At 41.5% G+C, this 21,847-nt stretch overlaps 1 protein-coding gene across 8 annotated transcripts in view; it reads right to left on the bottom strand.

The window, feature by feature from the left end:
• Positions 1-2,053: 2,053 nt before the first annotated feature.
• The window catches only part of PPP4R1 (protein phosphatase 4 regulatory subunit 1), a 70,877-nt gene continuing 51,083 nt past the window's right edge, over positions 2,054-21,847 (bottom strand). For all 8 annotated transcript variants that reach the window (XM_009433642.4, XM_001138092.7, XM_016933297.3 and 5 more), the window contains 9 exons: positions 18,117-18,289; positions 16,719-16,814; positions 14,528-14,713; positions 12,421-12,582; positions 8,516-8,616; positions 5,468-5,588; positions 5,242-5,376; positions 4,387-4,528; positions 2,054-3,148 (listed from right to left, as the gene is read on the bottom strand). In XM_009433642.4, coding sequence (XP_009431917.1) covers positions 2,985-3,148; positions 4,387-4,528; positions 5,242-5,376; positions 5,468-5,588; positions 8,516-8,616; positions 12,421-12,582; positions 14,528-14,713; positions 16,719-16,814; positions 18,117-18,289 — 1,280 coding nt within the window. In that variant the 3' untranslated portion in view covers positions 2,054-2,984. The remainder of the gene's footprint in view (positions 3,149-4,386; positions 4,529-5,241; positions 5,377-5,467; positions 5,589-8,515; positions 8,617-12,420; positions 12,583-14,527; positions 14,714-16,718; positions 16,815-18,116; positions 18,290-21,847) is intronic.

Below are 21,847 nucleotides of genomic sequence, written 5' to 3'. Positions count from 1 at the left end.
TGGGAGGCAGAGGTTGCAGTGAGCCGAGATTGTGCCTCTGCACTCCCACCTGGGCAACAGAGTGAGACTCCATCTCAAAAAAAAAAAAAAAAAAGGAAACTTTCTAAATGTCCAACATTTCACTAGATACTTAAAAGCTACAACAGAAAAACCAGGAAAATCTCAGTAAATGACCATCCAGGAAAGTCGGCCAGCAGTCTTACAGTGTCCACCCCTGTTATCCCTTGGCCTTTTGCCCAGCCAGTGGGACAAGCCCCTATTCTAGCATGAGCTTGCTAGGGCTCCCCTTTCCTTGTGGATGCCCTCCTGGCTCCCTCTCCCTCCCCTCAGCATCTGCCTGTGGGATGTTCCCTGCGGAACTTCCTCTTGTCCACGCTGAATTCCTCGGTGCTGGAGGACCAGCTTGCGCTCTCCTGTCCACGGCCGGGCATCTCCTGGGGATTGGGAACAGCAGGACAATGTGGGCCCGCACCCAAACGCGGCTCAGGAGCCTCTGGCGAGGTGGTGGCTCTTCCCATGGAACTACTGAATATACTACTCAGTAGCTGTCTTGTATCCAACTAGCAACAATTATTGGTAATATTAACACTAAAAAGCAGATGGGGTGAAATAATCATGGTAAAATTACTAAAAACTGCAAGTAATCTTGTCAACTCTAAATCAGCAAAATTTGCCCTAAAAGAAAGACATGGTAGAAATTAAACTCATAGCCATGCTGCAAAACATCACATGGACTGAAAGTGGATTATTGATCATTTGTCAAGTTTTCTAGGAAAAGAATTAAAGAATCATTTTTTTGAGACGGAGTCTCACTCTGTCCCCCAGGCTGGAGTGCAGTGGCGCGATCTCAGCTCACTGCAAGCTCCGCCTCCCGGGTTCATGCCATTCTCCTGCCACAGCCTCCTGCGTAGCTGGGACTACAGGTGCCTGCCACCACGCCTGGCTAATTGTTTTTGTATTTTTTAGTAGAGACGGGGTTTCACCGTGTTAGCCAGGATGATCTCAATCTCCTGACCTCGTGATCCACCCGCCTCGGCCTCCCAAAGTGCTGGGATTACAGGCGTGAGCCACTGCGCCCAGCCAAATTCAAGTTCTTTACCCCCAAATATACCATGTTAGCATAGCCACTGCTTTAAAAAAATGCTACTAGTGTATGATTCTAATGCAATTTTCAGAACTGAAATACTGGGGGCCAAAAATATATGATAATAGCAGACAATCTGCAGCTCACACACGAGGCTAAATCAAGCGGCCAGGTCCTCCTCCGATCTCTGCTCTGATGCTGCTTTCAGAGGCCTTCGGAGACCACCCCACACCCTCCACGGCTACTCCCCAGCCCTACTCCCATTACCCACTTCACATATTACCTATGCATTTATCTATTCATTTGAACATCCTTCCCAGTGGAATCCGTTTACACTTATATTTACAGTGTGTAAATATCTGGGTTATAATGCGAGAAGCAGCAGCCAAAGGATTATTTGTAATAGTGTAGACAGGAAGCAGCCCACATATTCTCAAATCCCACACTGAAGTTCAAAGGAACTTATTTTGACTTACTGAGGAGTCCCTGCTGGCTAACTAAATAAAACCAAAACTCACAGAAGCACCAAGGGACTCCGATAGGCCAAGGTTTTCAAACCAGGCTTACAGGAACATCAAACATTTATACACGCAGCACTTTACAAAAGCACCTTCATACAGGAACTCATTTGCCTGCAAAACAACCCTGTGAGAAACAGCGCAGGTTTTACTAATTCCCATTTTACTGACGAAGAAATCGAGGCTCAGAGATGCTTGACTGTGTCTCAGGAGCTTCAAGACAACCCCCCTCTGCTGTCTTCAGTGGGGGGCATCCAAGCTGTGCCAGACACTCGGCACCCACCTGCTCTTAGGGCTGCAGGCAGGAGCAGGAGGAGCACCCAAGAGGCACCTGCTGCTGCCAAGAGCAAAACCCAAACCCGGGGACACAGGCAGATTCCAGAGAAACTAATTAACTAGTTAAAAGACAAATATTTTAATCTAGTTTCCCCACTTTAAACTAAATCATTAATACAGGTCACAAATTGCATTTATTGGTAGACATCTAGAAAACAATCAAAGGTGTATATTTATCTCTCTATAGATCTTATTAATAAATTTTATTTGGACAAGAGAACTTGTGCCACAACAGTTTAAACAGCATGATTAAAGACTGCAGCACTCCCAAGAGTGGTCACAGGTATGTACAGTATGTGAAGAAGTTGCACCTCAGAGCTGATCATGATCAAGTTAAAAACACCAGACATACATTATACGTCTAATAAATTTCCTTCAGGTCATGACCAGCATGAAAAAATCAGACAAAGACACTCAGCAACCATTCTGTAAATGTGTACAGCAATATGCTGCGCTTAAGAGTTAAAGTCAATCCTACTTGTGTTAGCATCAGGCCCTTTAGGAGATGTAAAAAACCCCTCCTTTCCCATTTGCACACGTCACAAACGATTCACACACAGGGCTGGGCTGGATAGCTGGCCACAGAGCCCAGCAAGTCCTTCCTGGGAGAGAAGAGTTAGGGCTGATACTGAATGAAGGTCTCTTTCACATCTGGGCACACGTCTGCCTTCAGGCTGTAAGAATTTCATTTGTCGATTGTTAAATAAAACCAGGAGAAAGCAATGCAGGTCTCTGGGAATCTCATCCCTTCCATAAGGAAAATGCTCTGCCAATTCAAGTTTCATTCAGTCAGGAAGACAGAAGGATTTAAGGCTTCGGTGACAATTATAATCCTCTGAGAAATTATTTCCCCTTAAAGTCAAGATAAGATAATAGTGTTTACTGTACTTTCTCTTGACTCTTAAAATCCCTGGTATTGGGTGTAGGCAACTTGCACCTGCAATGATGTCCGCAGGAGAGGAAGCTATCCCAGGTCACATGCGTGGGGAATGCCCACTGAACCTCAGCTCTCATGGAAGCAGGAAAGACACCGAGATTCAAGCCTTCTAGTAGGTTGAGGACGCTGTGCTCATGGCATCTTCAGAGATTTTGGTACTGGCAGGGTGGATGCTTGCAAAATACTTGACATCGCTGTCACGGTCCATCTGAAGAGCCATGATGGTCTGCTCCACAGCCTCCTGGTGGCAGCTGGCAGAGGCCAAGAAATAGTCTGGAAATGACACGTGCATAGGACAGATGAAACCAGTCCAACGGAACATTTCAGAGTTCCGTCAAGTACGAGTGTAAACAGTTAAACTGGGTATTTCTACAAGTACAAACAAGCCACACTGAAACATAAACAGTAATCCAAACTGATTTGTTATAGGAAGAAAAAGTGCCAGAATAAAAAGAGTTATGAGATTTATCTTGTTTTTATAAGACTAAATCTCATGATATTCAATGACAGCTAAGGAATATTAAATTAATAAATAGATGAAAACATCACACTTCTTAGCTATTAAGTAGCAGTGAAAGAAAAACGCTTCCAAACACCAACTACAAAAAAAAAAAAAAAAGGAGAAAAAAAAATTCATTTATCCTTATTCTTTGACATCTACTACAAACTTCTTTCTGTGCTTCATTCATCCGTGCAGCTATATTTATGAGGCGTTTTGGGCGGCAGGCGGCGGGGGGGTCGATTAAAATAAATAAACCAACTTTAATCTTGAAGAGATTATAATTTCCAACAAAACAAATACTATGGGGCATCTGTCTCTTGCCTAATGAAGAGAAAGCAGGAGGGAGAGCAAACATAGGTACCAGCCCCCATACTGCAGATTGCAAGTGGCACGCTGCCAGGCAATGGTTTGCACATAAAAACAACACCCAAGTTTAAAAACTAAGTTTTAGGTCAGGCACGGTGGGTCATGCCTGTAATCCCAGCACTTTGGGAGGCTGAGGCAGGCAGATCACATGAGGTCAGGAGTTCGAGACCGGCCTGGCCAACATGGTGAAACCCTGTCTCTACTAAAAATACAAAAAATTAGCCGGGCATGGTGGCAGGCACCTATAATCCCAGCTACTGGGGAGGCTGAGGCAGAAGAGTTGCTTGAACCCGGGAGGCAGAGGTTACAGTGAGCTGAGATCGCACCATTGCACTCCAGCCTGGGTGACAGGGCGAGACTCCGTCTCAAAATATCAAGCAAACAAAAAACCTAAGTTTTAAATGATAAAAATGATACATGCTTACGATAAATAAACTCCAACTAGAACAGTAGAGGGCTAATTAAAAAATCCCTTTCATCTTCCATGCCCTCTTGGGAGAATCACCGAACAACTAAGTATTTCCTTCCACCAGATTATTTTCTCTGAGCAGACAATACTTCTGCTTTGATATCTGTTGATCCAGCGCAGTCCACAGACCTCCTTCTCTACTCACACGCTTCTTCTAGTAGAGTCACTACCTACCTTTTTCTAGTAGAGTTTGTCTTAATGTCTTTGCAAGCAGCACTCGCACGTTAGGAACCCTGTCGTTTGCTAAGGTTAGCAGATGCGGCATGAGATGCACAGCAAACTGGTCCATGGGAAGGCAGTCGTCCTCGATGACAGTCTGGGGAAGAGAAACAGCTGCTCTAGGCTTCTCTGTCAATGTAGCCAAAAACTCGACTACTGGCTAACAAAATCTCTGAGTGACCACAGGTACAAATTTTAGTTATTGCTTTTTAACCAAAATTCCACGTACTTGGGAACTCAAATCAAAAATTACATAATTAACTGCCCACATGGACAGACACAGTTTTTAAACTGCTCTACGGAGACCCAGAGTGTTCATTCACAGGTGTTTCATTTTCATACCTGCGCTCTGGGTCCCAGACATGAGCACCCTCTAGTGGGAACCATGGTATGGTATATGTGTGCACAGTATGTGTGTGGTGTGGTACATGTATGTATGCCTGTATAATACGCAGTGAGGAACAGTGAGGAACATGCATGTATGTGCACTGTGAAATGTACATATACACACGTCTGAATGTGTGCAGAGCAGAACACGCACATACCAGGCATGTGGTGTGGAACAAGCACATACAGCAGGCACGTGGGGTGTGTGTGGTGCATGCCAGTGTAAGGAGGGGCTTGGCTAGCTGGGAGAGAGGGGCCACCAGATGCCCAACAACGGGGGCAGATGATCCTATAAACAGCCAGGCTACTATAAGGTTCTGTTCCTTAAGAATAAGGAAGTGGGTGAGAGAGAGGTAGGAAGTTAAAGAAGACATTCTTCTAGGAGAAAAACTCACAAACAGGTAAGCCCAGGGCCTCGCTTACCTGGCAGACAAAGACAAAGGCTTGCCGACCAGACCACTTGGGACATCTGCCAAAGTTCTCCACAAGCTCATTGATGAGGTCCACTCCGAACGTTGGTGGTGTTGCCGCGTGCAGCTTCTTCACCATCTCGCTGACCTGGGAGGGTGAGCATGGAGAAGTGAGGAACAGCTTCCATTCTAGGATCTTAGAGTTTGCTGATCTAAAATTTTAAAAGTTCAATACATACCAACTTGTAGGAAATCCAACGAACAGAAGAAACTTTGTCTGCACACAGATTCAGAGCAATGGGACGTAAATAGTCATAAACATCTCTGGGACTATATAACTCTAGAAGTAAAATCAGCTGTCTACAAAAAGGAATTACAAAAAGACAATGTTTAAAAATCAGCGAGACAAATGAAAACAGGTTACCCATTTAAATCATCCATAATACTGGATTACTGAGCACCCGTCTCAAACATATGCAAAGAGGAGCGATTAAGCAGACCTCTCCTGTACAGTTACCTCCAGTCTCTGTGTATCTGGAAATGCACTTACATGCTATTCAAGTTCCTTAGAGTGTAATGAAAACAAAAGCTGTAGAGTTCTGCATCCATCGGGACTGAGACAGAGCAAAGCACTTCCTAGTATGTTCAACTGGAACATGGCCCACACTGATCCATGGTCACAGTTTGGAATGTGCTGAGAAGCTTCCATCTACAATCAAGTTTCTCAGTAAGAAGTCCCCGCAGACGGAGGGAGTCCACTGTGTACCTGTCGAGGCTCTGAGGAGCCTTCCTGGAAGGGATTTGCTAGGGATAACAGAGGGAGGGTGTCCTCCAGTAACCTTCCCATCACATCTGAGGGGCCCTGAGACTTTCATGACATCTACCAAGCTAACCTGAAAGCTTCAATGATGGCCTTGAAGAAATACCTTGGATGTGAGACTTTTGCCTTTCAGATTTTATGTTCAAGAGGATTTACATTTCTAATAAGCAGGAAGTCAACTGTAACATGAATATAGATTATGCAGCAATGATAAATGCACCTGTGTATACAAATATGCATCCTCAAAGAGACACACTTATTTTCTGACAAAATTCAAAATAAAAATTCCAAATAGGACCAGTTTCTGCTTAGAATACAGAAAACTGCAAAGAACGTCACTGACCCTACAGTAGAAAAAGCTACATAAACTTCAAGATCTTTTCTTGAGCCCATCAGAGAGCTGGGGTTGCAAAGCACACAAATAACCTAACTTCCCAAGATGGGAAAGAGAACTGCCCCTCAGGAGAGCCCGGATGGACAGGACACCTGCTAGCACATAACAGGGCAGGGAGAAATCAGCTCGAATTGCAGTCAGCTGCCCAGGGCCAGATGGTGGCTGGCACGAGCATGGGGTGGCTCAAACAAAGCCAGATGTGCCCGACACAGGGAGCTCACATTCCCAGACAACCTTCTGACTTCCACAAGGTACCTGCCTCCCATGGGTGCTTCAAGAAAGATGGTCAGGAAAAACAGGAGAGATGTCTCATAGCAGGCAGAAGCAACTGACGGACAGCCATGAATCATCAAGCACTCTGCTGGGCCCTTTTCTCGTGCAAAGCAAAAGGCTTAACCTGCTGGTGGAGGGGCCCCAAAGCCTGTCCACCCTGTGGGCCCAGCAAAAATACTGCAACTGTGGGAGAGGAGAACTAATGCTCCTTATTCCAGGAGGAGATGTAGGAAGTCCTGCCCGAGACCAAGCACAGATAGGAGGTCCCACCCATTACACAGGGGTGCAGGTACCGCTAAACGCCGGGTGGAATACTCACACTAGAAGACCACTGGTACCCCAGCTCCCACCCTCAGCAAACGGCAATGGTAGTGGCAGCCCACAGCGAGAAAAACTGAAGCCCCAAGTACACTGAAGGTAACCACAGCAATGACAAAACGCAAACCCAGCTTGACCCTGACTAGATGGACTCACACCCCGGCACTACATGGCAGAAGAGGAGGTGTGTGTTTTGAGTCAGAAGTGGGCAAGCCAGAATTCATTGGAGTGGCATCTTTAATATACTGAAAGACAAACTGTCAGCCCCACATTCCATACTCAGCAAAGACATCATTTGAAAATGCAGGTGAGGTCTATAATCCAGAATATATAAAGAACTCTTACAACTCAACAACACAACTTAAGATAAACAACCCAATTTAAAAATGTGCAACAGACTTGGATAGACATTTCTCCACAAAATATATATAAATGGTTGACAGGCTTATGGAAAAGTGTTCAACATCATTAGTCATTAGGGAAATGCAAATCATACCACAATGAAGTGCTGTTCCAAGCCCACCAGAACAGCTGTAAATGATAAGCGAGTGATGGATATGCTAACTGCCCTTATCTGACCACTATCCGATATGTATTGCAACATCATTACATACCTCGTAAATATGCACAATTATTATTTGGCCAATTTAGAAATATTTTTAAAATTTAGTAGAAAAATAGGTGTTAGTGAGGACACAGAGAAACTGGAACTCCCATACATTGCTGATGGGAATGTAAAATGGTATAGCTGTTGTGGAAAAGTTCTGGCAGTTCCTCAAGAAATTAAACACAGAATTACCATACGGCCTTGCAAATTCACCTCAAAAGAACTGAAAACAGATTTCAAATATTAAATCTTGTACATAAACGTTCCTAGCAGCACTATTCACAAAAGACCACACCCCCAACCCAAATGTTCCTCAACAGATGAATGCACTAAACGAATGTGGTATATCCATACAACGGAATATTACTCAACCACAAAAAGGAAGGCAGGTTCAGCTAGAGGATACAATATGGAGGACAACTGAAAACATTGTTAAATGAAGAAACCAAGCACAAAAGGCCATGTGTTATATGACTCCACTTGCATGAAATGTCCACAACAGGCAAATCCATAGATAGTAGATGCTTATTGGGCATGGGTTTTTCTTTTCGGGAGGTTAACATTTCAGAACTAGATAGAGGGAATGGTTCCACAACACTGTGAATGTACTAAATGTCATCAACAGCAAATTTGGCTATGTGTATTTAACCATGATAAAAATAATATAAAGATGAACTAAAGACATTTTCAAGAAAAAATAAAAAAGCTGAGGAAATTCACTGACAGTAAGACACATATTACAGGAAGCGTTAAAGGGCTAGAATACCACATAGAAACTTGGATCTACACAAAGTAATGAAGAAACTGAGAAAATGTAAAAATGAAGTAAATATATACCCCTCCAAAACATAATCTAATAAACTGTTAGAACTTACTCAGCCAGTTCAGCTCGAAACCGCCAATTTCTACTATTATCTGTCACCAAAAACTCCTGAAGTTGATAAAGATATTCTCTTCTTTTGTCAATATGAAGAAGCTAAAGTAACAAAATAAAAATATTTACCAGGACAAGGTACAGACAGTATTTCTTTTACTAGAGTGCTTAAAAACAGACTGTAAGCAATATGGTTAATTCTTCTGAAGAGGAAATGTAGTAGCTGTATTTAAGTGTTTTAAAATTTGGTATTAAGTTTATTTTTCCCTGAATAATTCCATTTGCCTTCAGGAATCACCATCTTGTCTGGAAATCTTTGTTCCTTGTGCCTATCAATGAGCCACACTAAACCCCACAGTACCCCGGGCACAGCCTGATTACAGGGCTTGCCCCCTTTATTCATATGACATCCTTGTTGCCATGGCCCCGCTTAAGGCAGTAATTATGCTCTTAACCACGTGTGTAAGCCCTGCATGTGGCGCTGTGACAGCACAGAGTAGGCATTCGGTATTTGTTGAGAGAAAAAAAAATAAATGTATCCCAATAGCTGCTCTATAAATATTTAAAGGTAAGTTTATAAACGGAAGCAAACCAACCTAACTGTGCATCAGATGGAAAACACTCACACAGGGAAAAAAGTCAAAGTGTGAACTGACTACTTTGACCATACATCTTCAAGGGACGTTCTAAGGACAGAATGTGCTAGGAAGTCCTGAATATTATGTAGTTGATTTGATGTGGGAATTATTATTGGTGGAGTAATTCTGAAACTATTTCATTTATGTTGTGGAACTCAGCAAACTAATTTTTTTTTTTTTTTTTTTGAGACAGTGTCTCACTCTGTGGTCCAGGCTGGAGTGCAGTGGCGGGATCTCGGCTCACTGCAACCTCCGCCTCCCAGGTTCAAGCGATTCTCCTGCCTCAGCCTCCCGAGTAGCTGGGACTACAGGCGCATGCCACCATGCCCGGCTAATTTTTTGTATCTTTAGTAGAGACGGGGATTCACCGTGTTAGCCAGGATGGTCTCGATCTCCTGACCTCAGGTGATCTGCTCGCCTTGGCCTCCCAAAGTGCTGGGATTACATGTGTGAGCCACTGTGCGCAGCCACAACTAAATATTACACATTAATGTTACTAAGAACAGACTTTTTACCAGGAGTAAAAAGAAAAAAATATATAAAGTGAAGAGAGAAAACGGTATTGAATTGGAAGCAGTTCATAACAATATGAAGTTAGTAATTTAATTAAAAAAAAAAAGCATCACACCTCCTAGCTACTATCTACACCTCCTAGCTACTATCTCCTGAAAAGACCTAAAAGAAATGACAGGCCAGGAGCAATGAGCACTTCCAGTGCCTGGATCTCAGTTTCTAAGGACCATTCTCCACTAAAAAGGACCACAGTTCCTTGGAGAAATAGCTGACTCCAGGCTGGGACAGGGAAAGGGAAAGTTGAAACTGAAAGTATTGATGCACTTAAAAATCAAAGGACAAATCAAAGGACACAAGAGGCAGCTTTAAGGGGTCTCCACTAGTCAAATTTGATGCTCAAAACAAATGACAGAAATGGATTCCATTATGTTGAATTTTTAAAATCCTAGAGTCCACACTAATACTAAAATAACTTTCGAAACCGGGGAAGGAGAGAAGGCACAGGTTATTTTTACATGGGAATGTTACTTAATAAAAACAGAAGGAATGGCCCAGCGTAGTGGCTCACATCTGTAATCCCAGAACTTTGGGAGGCTAAGGCGGGGCAGATCACTTGAGCCCAGGAGTTCAAGACCAGCGTGGGCAACATAGTGAAACCCTATCCCTACAAAGAATACAAAACTCAGTTGGGCGTGGTGGTGCGCCTGTGGCCCCAGCTACTCAGGAGGCAGAGGTGGGAGGATCATCTGAGCTGGGAGAGGTGGAGGCTGCAGTGAGCCATGATTGCATCATTACACTCCAGCCTGGACAACAGAGTGAGACCCTGTCTCAAAATAAGTAAGTTAATTAATTAAAAAAAAACAGAAAGAATTATGAAAATAGAAAATCACTCTTTCACAACCAACACAGTTAACTGATTCAGGTAAGAACCATGTATAGATGCCTGGATATGAAAGCACTGGTGAAGGACTCTAGAGAAAAAGATATTCAGAATTCTAAAGTATCACCTCACCAATTCTCTATTAACTACAAAAGGTAAAAGGTCATTTTACAATGGAGTTGTCAGCCTTCTCGTCACCAATGATGGGAAGAGCCAACAACACATTAGCCCTGATGCGGCACATTCAGAAAAATACATGACAACCTACACAGGTTAACATGTCTGCAAAAAAACCCCGCTTACCCAGAATCAAATTGTGTAAATTCAAATTGAGGGTAATTCTGTAAAACAACTGGTTTAAGACTCCTCAAAAATGCCAGTGACACCTAGATTTAAGAGGACTAAAGAAAGATAACATTTAAATTTAATATGCACTTTAAGGGATTCAAAATTGAGCGGAGAAAAACTATAAAGGACAATACTGGGACAATCAGAAAAATTTTAGGCCAGGCGTGGTGGCTCACGCCTGTAATCCCAGCACTTTGGGAGGCCGAGGTGGGCGGATCACAAGATCAGGAGATCAAGACCATCCTGGCTAACACGGTGAAACCCCATCTCTACTAAAACAAACAAACAAACAAAAAAACACAAAAAATCAGCCGGGCGTAGTGGCACGCACCTGTAGTCCCAGCTACTCAGGAGGCTGAGGCAGGAGAATTGCTTGAACCTGGGAGGCGGAGGTTGCAGTGAGCCAAGATCCTGCCACTGCACTCCAGCCTTGTGACAGAGCGAGACTCCGAATATGATCTACATAAAATATAAAATGGTCTCAATGTTTTTGTTTTTTACTTTTTTGAGATGGAGTCTTGCTCTGTCCCCCAGCTGGAGTGCAGTGGCATGATCTTGGCTCACTGCAACCTCCACCTCCTGGGCTCAAGTGATTCTCCTGCCTCAGCCTCCTGAGTGGCTGAGACTACAGGTGCCTACCACCACGCCCAGCTAATTTTTTGTATTTTAGTAAAGACAAGGTTTCACCATGTTGGCCAGGCTGGTCTCGACCTCCTGACCTCAAATGATCTGCCCGCCTCAGCCTCCCAAAGTGCTGGGATTACAGGCGTGAGCCACTGTGCCCAGCTTCAATGTTTTTTAAAAGGGAGGACTACAATTACTTCTATCACTCAAGCCTTAGAATTATCAGAGTCAATTTCAAGGCTAAAGTCTAAAAACAACAACAGTACTCCAGGAGTAAACAATTTGTAAAAAATCAGGGCTATTCACTTTGGAGACCACAGCTCCTCTATCAAAGTAGTGAGGGCTAAACGTAAATTCTCAAGACACCTGAAATACCACACAAAGCCTCCAAACTTAATACACAGTTGACTTTCAACAACAGGGGTTTGAACTGCATGGGTCCACTTATACTTGAATTGTTTGTCCCAACCAAATGAGGATTGAAAATACAGTATTCCTGGATGTGAAACCGGAGTACACGGAGGGCAGACTTTTCCTATACGCAGGTTCCACAGGACTGGAGTACTCCATGGATTTGGGTGTGCATGGGGGACCTGGAACCAATCCTCCTGCATGTACTGAGGGATGACTGCAGCTAATGATTTTTTTTAACATACATTTCATTCAATAATTTTGAAAAAGAAAAAGATACAAATGTTTGTAAACTATCATCTAATACTGTTTTAAAAGTGAGAGTATAATTATGGGACCATTTCTTTTTTAAGTTGCATCTTAACATCAACTTATGGCTGTGTTTTCTTACATAGAAACACAAAGAAACCTCTCTTGGTGATAGCAGAAGATAAAGATTTAGATTACAGCAGAATTTTGTTGTGTTTTTATGCAAAAGAATTTAAAAGTTACCTTCAGAAAATCATGCAAGTGTTTAAGAACACCTATCCTGACTTCATCGAGGTCTTTTAAAAATCCATTAAAAATTGGAACCAGATCTGCAGCTGTCAACTGATCTCCAAGAATAACTGCAAGCTCGTGGATGGAGAATGCTAGAGTTCGTCGAACTTTCCACTGCAGAAATGAAAACACATTAGTAAGCTAACCACAAAGTACGCAGTACTTTAACCATTAGGCAATATACAAAGGCTAATTTATATATGAATGTTACCAACCTCAAAAAATTAAATCAGAATAACAGATACTAACTTTAAATGCCTAAATTATGCATCGAAAAGTATGACAGAAAAATTTTAAATCCCTGCCTAGTATGTATTATCTTCCTTTCATTTATGAAGAAAAAATGCTTAGAAATCATTAAGTTTTCGTAGCTCTCTGAACATTGGACCCTGACTCTGACAGTGAAAAAGAACATGCTCTGTTATTACTCTTAAGCTCTTCCATACATAATTTCCTATAACACTAAGTACATGCTAGAACATGCTGATGTACTGAGGCTGCACATGGACCAAAGGCTCTCTAGCACCCTCCCTGGTTTACTGTTCCCCTTCAGATTCCTGTACAGCCAAACCTTGGATTAAGAAAAACAAAACAGAACAATAAAATTTGTTTTTAAGGAATTGGCAATTTAAGAAATATAAGACTAGGGAAATCTGCATACAGCCTTGGAAAAGAAACCCTCAACAGAAATGTGTTGCATTTATAATAATTTTAAGTTAAAAACATCCTTTTCTCCATGTTGCCTTAATCATAAAATTTTTACATAGTAACTTAAAATTTTACCTAAAGAGAAACAGTTTAGAGCAAACATTGTATTTCCTTTCCCTTCCCCCCAGAATCCACTCTTGAAATAAAATTTTACGCCCAAGTTCAACATATAAAACAGATGAAGGCAGAGATGTTCTGATGGAAGAGGGGGGCAGCAGAGAGAAGAAACTGTCCATCCAGATTCTGAGCCATCAGAGTCACCCAGGTGCCCCGAAAGATACATCCCACGGGAACCCTACAGTTCTGTAGAATAAAGACTGAAAACACGAATACACAGGACAAAGCACTCTATGGAAATTGGGACTTTGTGGTTCCATGACCAGATGCAGCACTTAAGAAGTATATGAACACAGATAAATTCATTTCTTCTGGGTCCTGGTTAAGGATAAATTCACTTCTCCTGGGCCCGGCTTTCCTAACCTCATAGGTCAAAGGAGGAACTTGACCTATCAAGATTACTTCCAACTTATAACTTGCTGAGTCAACAGCACTGATTCCTTGAAAAATACAATTACTAAGAAGTTTAAGGAAAAGTCATCACATTTCAGTACAAATTAGCCTAATCAGACTGCTTTTTTTTTTTTTAAAATAACTGAGAGATCAACTTCACTGAAAGAACAGGTGTGTTCAAAGAGGGGCAAACTTTGTTTATACAGAAATCAGCCCTGGCAGGGGAGGTCAGGTCATCAAGCCTGGGAAGAGGTCACACAAAAGTCACAGATGTCCAGACAAAATGACGTGAAGCAAGGGTTTACCTTGTGTGTTCTGTTGAAAGGGGTTGGGGGTGGTGTGTGGGGATGAGGAGAGAGCAAGAACCACGGAACTTCTCCTGTCTGTACTGCAATGCTCAAGGCATGCAGGGCCCAGAACTTCACATGTGCTAGTAATACTGGAGTTCTACTACGGTTTAAACAAATATTTTCAGATCTACTGTGCAAATCAAATAAGCATTTATAATACTATTTCTAGGTGAAAAATTAAATCCTATATTCGGAACAATTAATTTACATATAAACTCTAGATAATAATACATTTTAAGTTAGGAATGTAGGCATGTTGAATGTGATAACAATTTCTAATGCTTTAGATAAAAATGAAGAAGCCAAATTGTGGGACTCTGACACTGCAAAAAAGAACATGCTCTGTTATTACTCTTAAGCTCTTCCATACATAATTTCCTATAACACTAAGAACATGCTAGAACATGAACAGAAATTCTTTAGGTTACAAAAAGCAAAGCACTGTGCCTTCCACATGCACGTTCTGCTAATTCTTTAACTGCTTTACTCACCTGCATGTCTGAGGCCAGAGTCTCATACGTCTCTCTCAGGCAGTGCCAATTCTGTCTTCCGAGTGTCAAGGCCACACCAGGGAGGCTATATGCACAGTGCTTAGCAATTTCAGTGTCAACCGTCTGTGCACGAGAAGGGTCAGTCATAGATAAATACTGATCTAACAATGCCTGAGGTACAACATCCTAATGGAGAAAGAGAAACCACAGTGACTGAGCAGCTGAGATGCATTTTGAGCAGTTTAGACATAAATTGGGCAAAATTATTTTTAAATATATAGATTTTAACATAGCATCTCAAATAGTTGAGAAAAACCAATGTCAAATTTTCAGGTATCTAATAACTAAGAGATACGAAAAACATGCTAAGGGAAACATATATGAACAAATAAAAGCAACTCTAGGAGAACAATGAATAACATCTCAGCTGAAAGGAAAATTAGAATTAATTACTAAATTGAAAAGATATATTAAAATAACACCAGCACCTTTTAAATGTAGGCAGAGATGACAATGTTTGTTATAACCCAGCAAATGCAGAATAACAGGTGCTCTGCGTGATTTGCAACATGTTCATTAAAAAAACAAAAACCAGCCAGGCACAGTGGCTCACACCTGTAGTCCCAGCACTTTGAGAAGCCAAGGAGGGTGGATCACTTGAGCCCAGCCTGGGCAACATGGTGAAACCCCGTCTCTACAAAAAATTAAAAAATCAGCCAGGTATGGTGGCTCACACCTGTAGTTCCAGATACTCGGGAGGCTGAGGTGGGATGATCACTTGAGCCCAGGGAGGTGGCAGCTGCAGTGAGCCGGGATAGCACCACTGTACTCCAGCCTGGGCGATAGAGTGAGACTCTGTCTCAAAACAAAAATAAAAACTTGTCTTCTTTAGATGAAAATTTAAGCAATTATTTCTACAAAATTGAAGTGCACATGTCTATTAGTATATATGTGAGGAAAAGAAGAACATATTTGCAATCTTGCTTAGGTGTGTATAATATAGCTGTGGAAGGATATAAAAGAAAGGTAAAACTGGTTGTATCTCAGGAAGCAAAATGGATGAGTGGAGAAGAAAAACTGAGAAGGGAACGTCACTGAATGCCTTTCGAGTATCTTGAATTTTGAGCTACATAAACGAATTATCCATATACACAAAATGAAAATGGAAATAAACTCATTAAAATGAGATTTGAAATACTGAAAATGTCTGTAAGTGGGGAAAAGCATGTTTCAAAACACTATTGTTTTGAATACTGATTTCATTTTTAATAAATAAAATAAAAATTGGCTAGATGTGGCGGTGCGCATCTGTAGTCCCAGCTACTTGGGGGGCTGAGGCAGGAGAACTGCTTGAACCCAGGAGGCGGAGGCTGCAGTAAGCTGAGATGGTGCCACTGCACTCTAGCCTGGGTGACAGAGTGAGACTCCATCTCTAATAATAATAATAATAATAATAATAATAATAATAATAATAAAGTCATAGAAGCAAACAACACGTACAGACAGTCATGGTGAATGCAGCACTGCTTATAGCATCAAAGTGAAACTACAACGAGTAGCATCTCCCACAGTGCCTTCTTACGATGGAGACCACGGGTGTGGCATGGACACTGTGCTGTGCTGCTGTGAAGGTGAAGGAGTCCTGGTGTGCTCACAGGAGAGGTCACCAGGTCAGATTGTTAGAAGAGAAAAGAAAAGAGCAAGGCAAGGCACAGCTACCACATTTCAATGATTCCGTGAGCACAGTTTCCCTGCAGCTTGTTACTGATGGCACTTTCAAATTTTCGTATTTTTTCATATTTTCATCTCTGAAATCGAGCTGTATTTTATAATTATTGGCAATGTGAACAAGAGGAAATACCTAGGTAGGATGGGATGACCACAGCTGTCTTCAATGATAAAAAGAGGCACATGTGTATGTTTATGTGCCCATGAAAATACATGAAGGAAGATAACAAGGTGTGTGATCGTGGTCACTCTGAATGAAGAATGGGATCACAGAGGTAGAAAAGGGAAGATTTGTGCTTCCATGTTCCTCTCTCTACTACTTCGATTTCCTTATGGAAAATATGACACACTAGTCAATTTTTAGAACACTCATTATAAAGAAGGGGCAAATTAGGTCAGAAATGGGCTCTAAAAGAGGAATTAGGAACACACCCACAAAAGAACACATTTTTTGGTCACTTACTTGTACTTTAGTTCTCCTTTCCTCATCAGGGCTAAAACTGCTATTGTTGCTCAAGTCTGAATCGTTGTGAATATAGTGAAGACTGGAGTCCATATTCTGTTAGGAAAAAATAACTACTTAAAGAGCTGTCCTGTCTGTACATCTTCATTTAAGCTATCTTACTAAGTTACTTACCTTTCAAGACTGCCAAAAGTAATAAACATATAAATTCCTCATGTTTTTAAAAGCTTATAAACATAACTAAGAACCTTCCCTACTTTAAATCTAACTTGCTGAATAGGTTGTCAAGTGTACGAAAACCAATTCCAGAAAAATTAGAGTAATTAAAAACAATATTTGAAAGTAATTTTGAAATGGTCCAAACAGCTCAAATTAGCTTATTTATGAAATAGTACTGAGAGGATTCTTTTGGTCCATTGTTTTAGAGACCATGGAGTGTCATATGCAGTTTTTCTTCTATTTCTATTCTTGGCTGTTAATATCTAATTTCACAAATTATATATATGTTAACAGCCAAAAACAGTAACAACAACAACAACATAAACACCTTCTAAAATGCAGATATATTAATACTATTCAAATCTCCAATAAATAGTCAGGGCTTCAATCCAAAGCAGTGGTATTATACAGATTTCTAACTATACCACACGCCATCTAACAGAAATCAAAATAGAAATGCATTAAAGCTCTAAGAACCCTCTTGCCATCCCCAGTGTGTGCAGGTACTCTTTCCTGAGCTTCTCATTCAAGCCACTATGATCTGTGACCATGCGATTCTGGCAATCGGTGGTGCATTCCTTCTCCCCATTTGTATAAACAATGGCTAAGCAGCACTGATACCAAATAATGCTGGCTTGATGGAGATGCAGCAGGAAATTAGGGAAGGATCATAGAGAACAGCTACAAGTACACAGTGAAGATGATGCTAGGATCAGTACCCACCCTCACACTCCAGAGTCCAGATAATGTCACTGGCCCTCCGCAACATGGCCTCAAGTCCCGATCTTCTGCTCAGAATACTGTGTTGCTTGCTGCAGTGAAATGGTCCGATCAGAAACAAAGCACCTCTCCAAAAAGAAAAGGGAAGAGTTAATTATTCTTGATAAAGGGCTTTGTTTCCAGTAAGACTATTTCACTGCAGTGAGCTACATTAACATTGAGTCTACTAAATGGTCATATAGACAGAAGTGGGATTTACTTTTCCAGGCATTTCATATGACACTAATGTCACGAGGACAGGATGTGATGAAAACAATTACTTTATGCAAAACGAAGAGCTAAAAAATCAGCAACAAACAGAACATACAAACTAAAAGTGATTAGCTACAACTATTCCCCAATGAAAGACTTCTGATTCAAACTACTCTCATTTGGTAAACACTTTACTGAGTTTGTTACCTCAACAGCATCGCTGATTAAAGGCACAGAATCTTCTTTATTTATTTTACAATTTGGTAGCTCATTTATATCCAGTTCATCTTGCAAATCACTTCTCTTTTCTATACTGATGGTCTCTTCATGTGCATCCAGGCTGGAAGCACGTAGTGCAGCGGACAGCACTTCCACTTGTGCTACAGGCAAAATAAGGAAATGGACAAAGTGAGAAACACAATTGCAATATTCTTACAAGGCTGTTCTCCATTTGCACTGTACGTTATCAATGAAATATATACTTTTTTGACACTGCAATCAAAAAGCTGGAAAAAAATTTCTACTGTGGTGAATCATTAGTCCTTCAAGAGAAAAAGTAGAAAACTAATATGCTTTCATGAGATTAAAAATGTTTATCTGCTACTGTACATTATTCTGCGTTAGTATGAAAAGAGAAATGCTATCTAGTTGCTGGAGCTGCCTCCGGCTTATTAAAAGGAGTCAATTTCAGTAAACGTTAACTATGTTTTGGTAGTGCATGAATCAAACTGGCAAGTCTTACTTACTAAGCTATTTTAGCAGAAGAGCAGTCACACAAACCCTGCCAACATAAAACAATGGCAATTACAAAGATTCTTGTCACAGTTACATTTAAACATCTCATATCTTATTACTGCTTATTTTTCTCTAATTCTTTTTGAAAATGAGAATTGCATCTTCTCCCAAACACAACAATCCCAAATGAGCACTGTCTTGCTTGCAGCAAACCAAAAGGACAACTTACCAGGCAGTGGTTCAAAAATCTGGCAACTAGCATTGCCTATGTTTTGGGTTGCACCTTACTTACAAAGGTGATTCAAAATTAAGATAAGGCATTCTTCCTGCTCCCCAAATAAATCAGAAATTTAGCAAAAAATATTGCTTAGCATTTATTCCAAGTAACAATCCACTTGGATGTTCAAAATGTGAACATTTTAAATTCAAACATTTTAAACAAAACAATCAGTAACTATTTTAAGATAATCTATTATGCTGCAGCATTTATAAAATTTCTCATCTAAGTATATTAAGTGCCTGACAACAGACACACAAGCAACATACAGGATGAGGTTCTAGTCTATTAGGTCATTACTTGTTAACTTAAGAAAATTGAACATATTCACTCACAAAAAGTTGTAGTGGAATATTTTCATTATCTTCAGAATTTCGGCTGCAATTTTCACCAACCCTTTTAATCACTTCAGCCACTCCCTTTTGGGATCACTCCCAAGCCAAACCAAAACAGTACTCAAAATAGACTGTACAAGAAAGAAAGGTTAAAATGTTTTGTCCCATATAAAGTGCATGGTGTGTGTGTGTGTGTGTGTGTGTGTGTGTGTGTGTGTGTGTGTATCATCCCCCATCCATTCTGTTCCCTGGAAAGTGCAGGCATACTTTGTTTTATTGCACTTTGTAGATACTACACTTTGGCTTTTTTTTTTTTCTTTAAAGAGGTGAGGTCCCACTATTTTGCCCAAGTTGGAGTTACTTGCAGAAAGCTATTCACAAGGCATGATCATAGCTCACTGAAGCACTGAACCCCTGGGCTCAAGCAATCCTTCTGCCTCAGCCTCCTGAGTGGCTGGGACTACAGGCACACACCACCATGCTGGGCGTGATAACTGTACTTTTTCTAAACTAAAGGTCTGTGGCAAGCTTACATTTAGCAAGTCTATTGGCGCTATTTTTCCAACAGCATGTGTTTACGCTGTGCCTCTGTATTGCATGTTGGTAATTCTTGTACTAGTTCAATCTTTTTCATTATTGCTATATCCGCTATGGTGATCTGTGATCAGTGATCTTTGATATTACTATTGTAATTGTTTTGGGAGCTGCTAACTAGCCATACAAGACGGCAAACTTAAATGATAAATGTGTGTGTTCTTACAGCTCTACCGACTTTCTTTACCCATCTCTCTCCTGCCTCCCTATTCCCTGAGACTCAACAATACTAAAATTGGGCCAATCAATAACCCAACAGTAGCCCCTAAGAGTTCAAGTGAAAGGAAGAATAACATGTCTCTCACTTTAAATCCAAAGCTAGAAATGATTAAGCTTAGTGGGGAAGGCATGTCAAAAGCCAAGAAAGCCCAAAAGCTAGGACACTTGTGCCAGTTAGCCAAGTTATAAATGCAGATGGAAAAGTTCTTGAAGGACATTCAAAGTGCTACTCCAGTGAACACACAAAGAAGAAGAAGGAACAACAACATTATTGCTGATATGCAGAAAGTTTGAGTGGTCTGGACAGAAATCAAACCAGCCACAACGTTCTCTTAAGCCGAAGTCTAACTCAGAGCAAGGCCCTAACTGGCTTCAATTCTGTAAAGGCTGAGAGAGGTTAGGAATCTGAGAAGAAAAGCTGAAAGCTAGCAGAGGTTGGTTCATGAGGTTTAAGGAATGGAGCCATCTCCATAACATAGAAGTGCAAGGTGCAGCAGCCAGTGCTTAGGTAAAGCTGCAGCAAGTTATTCAGAAGATCTAGCTAAGATTACTTAAGCCACTAAGGTAGCTACACCAAACAACAGATTTTTTTTTTTTGAGATGGAGTCTTGCTCTGTCACCCAGGCTGGAATACAGTGGTGCAATCTTGGCTCACTGCAACCCCTGCCTCCCGGGTTCTAGCAATTCTCCTGCCTCAGCCTCCCTAGCAGCTAGAATTACAGGCATGGACCACCATGCCCAGCTAATTTTTGTATTATTAGTAGAGACAGGGTTTCACCATGTTGGCCAGGCTGGTCTCAAACTCCTGACCTCAGATGATCCACCCACCTCGGCCTCCCAAAGTTCTGGGATTACAGGCGTGAGCCACCTCGCCCGGCCCAGATTTTCAACATAGATAAAACAGTCTTCTATTGGAAGAAGATGCCATCTAGAACTTTCCTAGCTAAAGAGAAGTCAATGCCTGGCTTCAAAGCTCCGAAGGCCAAGGTGACTCTTGTTAGGGACTAATGTGGCTGGTGACTTTAAGTTAAAACCAGGCCAGGAGTGGTGGCTCACGCCTGTAATCCCAGCACTTTGGGAGGCTGAGGTGGGTGGATTACCTGAGGTGAAGAGTGCGAGACCAGCCTGGCCAGCATGGTGAAATCCCATTAAACAAAAAAAAAAAATTAGCCAGGCATGGTGGTGCATGCCTGTAGTCCCGGCTACTCGGGAGGCTGAGGCAGGAGAATCGCTTGAACTTGGGAGACAGAGGTTGCAGTGAGTTGAGATTGCACCACTGCACTCCAGCCTGGGTGACGGAGTGAGGCGCTGTCACACACACACACACACACACACAAAAGTTAAAACCAATGCTCATTTACTCAAAAATCCTGGGGCCCTTAAGAATTAGGCTAAATCTACTCTGCCTGTGCTCTGTCACTGGAAAAGTAAAGCCTGGATGACAGCAGATCTATTTATAGCAAGGTTTGCCGAGTACTTTAAGCCCACTGTTGAGACCTATGGCTTAGAAAAATATTCCTTTCAAATTATTACTGCTCACTGACAATACACCTGGTCACCCAAGAGCTCTGATAGAGGCGTTATGAGGAGACAATGTTGTTTTCATGCCTGCTAACACAATACCCATTCTGCAGCCCAAGGATCAAGGGGTAATTTCAACTTTCAAGTCTTATTATTTCAGGAATACATTCTGTAAAGTTATAGCTGCCATAAATAGTGATTTCTCTGATGGATCTGGACAAAGTAAACTGAAAACCTTCTGGAAAGGATTCACCACT

The sequence above is a fragment of the Pan troglodytes genome, chromosome 17, assembly GCF_028858775.2.
Source record: "Pan troglodytes isolate AG18354 chromosome 17, NHGRI_mPanTro3-v2.0_pri, whole genome shotgun sequence".
Classification (NCBI taxonomy): domain Eukaryota; kingdom Metazoa; phylum Chordata; class Mammalia; order Primates; family Hominidae; genus Pan; species Pan troglodytes.
The sequence above is the reverse complement of the archived record's forward strand: the minus strand, read 5'-3'. Positions and strand labels throughout refer to the sequence as shown.